Source organism: Ceratina calcarata, unplaced genomic scaffold (genome assembly GCF_001652005.2).
Source record: "Ceratina calcarata isolate Rehan_Ccalc_2016 unplaced genomic scaffold, ASM165200v1 scaffold514.2, whole genome shotgun sequence".
Classification (NCBI taxonomy): Eukaryota; Metazoa; Arthropoda; class Insecta; order Hymenoptera; family Apidae; genus Ceratina; species Ceratina calcarata.
The window spans coordinates 217213-221942 of NW_017175971.1; the positions used below are offsets into that span (position 1 = coordinate 217213).

The window sequence follows — 4730 nt, forward strand, 5'->3', positions numbered from 1 at the left end:
TATTAAATGCGATTACTATGATAATAATATATTTTCGAATTTCTATATTACTATTAAAAATTTTTGTAATTTTGCAGTTTCAAATAAAATGCAAAAATTTATGTCAAATGTGTTCATATTCTCTCTCCCATGTCTCTACTACTACTCTCTCGTGGTCAAAATTTAAATTGTTTCCATCGAATGCTTGGATACCTATATTGGATGGCCTTATACAGATTAATTAGGTTCAAGTTCACCTCTGCGTTTTTCCGGTTGTACTTCGTGAACCAGAATCGATTACTTAAATATGCAACTGACAAATGCAAATGTCGTTGCGTATATGAGTATATGTTTGATACATGACCTACGATAAAAAAATATCGCTGGAGACTATCCTTCCAGGCACGCAGTTTTTTTATCTACAACAATTCAAATAAACAAGTCGAAGCAAATATAGTACTTTCTTTCCTGTTTACGCAAAACAAAAATTAAACGCATGATAAAATTTAGTATTAGCGTGATGGACTTCTATATATATATATATAAAAAAAAAAAAAAAAAAAATGACTTCGGAATAACTGTCCTTGTTTGCTGATTAGATTTAACTAAATTCTATAATACTTTATAATTTGGCTTACTCTTTATGTAAAAATTTAAATGTATGCTTTCGCAGTTGGACTCACAAACAAGTTATAAACGTACTTACTTATGTAGAGTTATGCGACATCCGGGAACTCTTGACATCTATAACATCGAATCAAAGAATATTGATTGAGAATGGTGAAAACAGTTAGTCATGTGCAAATACTTATTATATATTCTTCGTAATGATTCAACTTCGAATATTCACTAATGATTCGTAATCAGTAATCGTGGAATCAGTTTCATTTATTAGATCTGAGAAAATATTGAAATTAATTTAATTTTGCTGGATTTTCAGTTTAGGCTGCCGTTTGAAGGAATTGCGGAATTATACTATAGTTATTATATATTATATAACGCATAGTTACACATAATATTCTTACACAAAATACAATAAATGTAAATAATTAATCAATTAAATATTTTAATTTACATAGGAAGTTAATTTATACATAATATCATTGTATTAATAAATAAACTGAAAATACAATGAACTTCCCAACTTGTTTTATTTTCTACCTTTATTTCCTTCTTGTATTCCTAGTAGCCAATGGATTTAATGTTTATACAAACTACAATAGGCTATTTAATCGATAATACTGGGTGTCCCAGACCACCCGTATACCCATTCTGTAATCTGGAAAATTGAGTTTTTTGAAAATTTGGAAACCTAGGCTGGTATTCAGAATCATTCCTTATTCTTAAGACCGTTTTGAGCATTTGCTATCCTTGTCTATCCCATGTTTCCAGTCTCTGTCTTGTACAGGAAACAGGGACTTGAAACTAAGACGATCTTGAGAATAAGCAATGACTTTAAATACCGGCCTTGGTCTGATTAAATCGAGCCTGCCCTACTAATGGTCTAAACTTTCCGGCCTAAAAAATCCACTTCCGGTCCGCACCGAAATTGGAAGTCCGTTGTTTCAAATGGAACTTGCATATTTTTATGACGTATTTGTATTCTATACCGATAAATATGCATCTTTCGTTTAAAACAGTTTTTCTAAAACGTCATTTTTCATCCCTAAATGGCCTTTACATTTTAACTTTTGTCCGCACGAAACTGCCTTTAACTTCAGAAACTTAATTTTACAGGAAACATATATTTACAGGAAATTTATTGTTAGATAGCTAGAAAGCTATCTAACAATAAATCCTTTCCTAGTTTTCTAGCTATCTAACAATAAATCATCAAAAAGCTTCATTTAACTTCGTTTAAAAAAATAATTATACGATTAGTTTCAAAAGATCATCTGTTTTCAATATCACAAATTTAAAAGTCATTTAAGGGTGAAAAGTGCAGTTTTAGAACAAAATGTTTTCAATAAAACACGTATATCATTTGGCGTAGAATCCGAATCCGTTATGAAAATATGAACGGTTCCATTCGAAAAAATTGATTTCCGATCTAAAAAAAAAACACTTTCGGTCCGCACCGGAAGTCGGCAATATCATCATTCAATAGAGCAGGCCCGATTTAGTAGAGCACAGGTTTTCAAATTTTCAAAAAAAATTCAAATTTCCAGATTTCAGAAGAGACGTACTGGGACATTCAGTATACCGCAGTGTATTTTGTTCTTTTTTTAAGATAATCGAAACATTTTAGAAAGGGTCAATGCTTCTAAGTAGATTGGCCAGGGTCCTCAATATTGAATAATCTGACTTGATTTTGAAAGGTCATTACGGTTACAATCTTATGCAAATTAACTTTAAGAATATTTAAATCCGAAAAGGTACCTTCAAATAGAGGGGAGAAACATTATTATATATAGGCCCTCTACTTTTCTACACTCTTCAATTGTATCAGTGATCTCAGTATCGATCGTGATGATATTAATTAAATATCCGAGCTTAGATTAAAATATCCTCCACCCGTTTCGTTGTCGTAACTTCTTAAATTGTACCTGTTATTGACGGTATCGTAATAAGTAAGGAAGTGAACTCGAAAGGAAGTAAAAGGAGAGAACAGAAATTAACGAAGTGTATTCTGAGGCGAAAGCAAAAATGTCTTGCAACACGCACGTAGATGCAATGAAGATAAACTATGCTATGACGGAGCCTGGGGAAGAGGTGGTGATCTCCGGGATTTCCGGAAAGTTTCCGAGCAGCAGCAATATGTCGGAGTTGAAAAATAATTTGATGAACAAAGTGGATCTCATTACGGAGAACTTTTCGAGGTGGAAACTAGGTAATCGACGATTAAATGGTTGGAATTAATCGAGACGAATGTAACAAGTTGTAAATTCGAACAGACCACGCGGAAATTCCTAGGGACGGTGGAAAACTGAAGGATTTGGAAAAATTCGACGCGCTATTTTTCGGTGTTCATTACAAGCAAGCCCATACTCTAGATCCTATGTGTCGGATATTGCTCGAAACTGCTTTCGAAGCAATAATCGACGCGGGGCTCAATCCTAAAGAAATCAGAGGGACGAACACCGCAGTTGTTATAGGATCTTGTATCAGTGAATCAGAAAAGACTTGGTTCTATGAAAAATTGCAAGTAAATGTCGTCGATATCACTTATTAAATTTTCAATTATCAATTTAAGTTTCATTGCCAGTATATCTCAGGTGACTCGATTATATTCTAGGCGAACGGTTTCGGTATCACCGGATGCAGCAGAGCGATGTTGGCCAACAGAATCTCTTACTTCTTCAATCTTAACGGTCCATCCTATGCGATTGACACTGCTTGCAGTTCAAGTTTAACTGCATTAGATCACGCTTACAGACTGATGCGACAAGGAATTTGTGATACAGTGATCGTCGGTGGCTCTAATCTTTGTCTTCATCCCTATGTATCTCTTCAGTTCGCGCGACTCGGTGAAATTTAATAATTTAATTAAATCGAAGAATTACGCGCAACGTCTTAACACTTTAAATCGAATGAATTAGCAAACTATTGCTATTTCATTTTTATAAAATTAATATTAATTACGACTAGTATCAAATTAGAAATATAGAAGCAAAACAAACGTTTACTTACCTCGAATAATGATTGAATATTACTTTCACGTAGGTGTACTGTCCCCTGATTGTCGATGCAAATCCTTCGATTCCCGAGCAAACGGTTACGTCCGTAGTGAAGCGGTCAGCACTATAATTCTACAGAAGGCGAAGAATGCCAAGAGAATTTACGCCCAACTTGTCTATACGAAAAGCAATTGCGATGGCTATAAAGAACAAGGAATCACATTCCCTGCTAGCCAAGTGCAAAAAATGCTCCTAACTGATTTCTACCGGGAGTGCAAGGTATCTCCTAACGATCTGGCCTTCATGGAGGCTCACGGCACAGGAACTAGAGTCGGCGATCCTGAAGAACTAAACGCGATCGATAAAGTATTTTGTCAGGGCAGAAGTACACCCCTCAAGATTGGTTCCGTTAAATCGAATATGGGTCATACAGAACCTGCTAGCGGTCTCTGTTCAGTGGCTAAGGTACATTGATGATATGATGTTTTAAAGGATAAATGATTTATTTCTTCCAAATAAGAACTAATAATCGCAAAAAATTTCAAGGTCATCATTGCGATGGAAAGCGGTTTAATTCCACCAAATTTGCACTTTACAAGTCCAACGAACGGTGTGAAATGTTTCGAGGAAGGAAAACTTCAAGTAGTTACGGAACCAACTCCATGGGAGGGTGGCTACGTAGGGATAAACTCGTTCGGTTTCGGTGGCGCAAATGTTCACGTTTTGCTGAAATCGTTCACGAAGGAGAAAGTGAACAATGGAGCACCTTCTGATGATTTGCCTCGATTGGTAGCAGTGTCTGGTCGCACAAAGGAAGCAGTGGACATCCTCCTCAGCCACTTGGAAAGTATACCTGTGGACGTAGAATACATTCGACTTTTACAAGATGTACATGCCGAAGACATACCTGGATACATGTTCCGAGGCTATACACTCCTTAGTTCCAAACCATCAGAAAAACCAGTCAAAGAGATTGAACAATATTCTGGCGTGAAAAGGCCCATTTGGTTTGTCTTTTCTGGAATGGGATCCCAGTGGCCTGGCATGGGTACATATACGGAAACATTTAATGTCACTTACGCAGACAACCAGCAGGGAAGAGATTTATATAATTTTAATTTCGTTTCACAATCC

At 35.6% G+C, this 4730-nt stretch overlaps 3 protein-coding genes across 3 annotated transcripts in view; 2 read left to right on the top strand and 1 right to left on the bottom strand.

Moving 5' to 3' along the window:
- Nucleotides 1–685: 685 nt before the first annotated feature.
- LOC108628251 (rho GTPase-activating protein gacM) overlaps nt 686–4730 on the bottom strand; it is a 48375-nt gene continuing 44330 nt past the window's right edge. Inside the window, exon 5 of the mRNA XM_026816330.1 lies at nt 686–723. The gene's annotated coding sequence lies outside the window, so the exon portion shown is untranslated. The remainder of the gene's footprint in view (nt 724–4730) is intronic.
- On the top strand, nt 2541–4100 carry LOC113464746 (fatty acid synthase-like). The gene is made up of 4 exons (XM_026816332.1): nt 2541–2809; nt 2874–3124; nt 3215–3446; nt 3643–4100. The coding sequence occupies exons 1-4, from the start codon at nt 2626–2628 to the stop codon at nt 4068–4070; spliced, it is 1095 nt and encodes a 364-aa protein (XP_026672133.1). The 5' UTR covers nt 2541–2625; the 3' UTR covers nt 4071–4100.
- The window catches only part of LOC113464747 (fatty acid synthase-like), an 8881-nt gene continuing 8305 nt past the window's right edge, over nt 4155–4730 (top strand). The window contains exon 1 of the mRNA XM_026816344.1: nt 4155–4644. Within this exon, the coding sequence (XP_026672145.1) occupies nt 4155–4644 (490 nt within the window). The remainder of the gene's footprint in view (nt 4645–4730) is intronic.

Excerpts from the sequence above, each read along its gene's own strand:
- LOC113464746 (XM_026816332.1), top strand. The coding sequence starts at position 2,626 with ATGTCTTGCAACACGCACGTAGATGCAATGAAGATAAACTATGCTATG. Across the intron at positions 3,125-3,214 it reads GGTTCTATGAAAAATTGCAA|GCGAACGGTTTCGGTATCAC; the intron begins GTAAATGTCGTC and ends ATTATATTCTAG. Across the intron at positions 3,447-3,642 it reads TCTTCAGTTCGCGCGACTCG|GTGTACTGTCCCCTGATTGT; the intron begins GTGAAATTTAAT and ends ACTTTCACGTAG.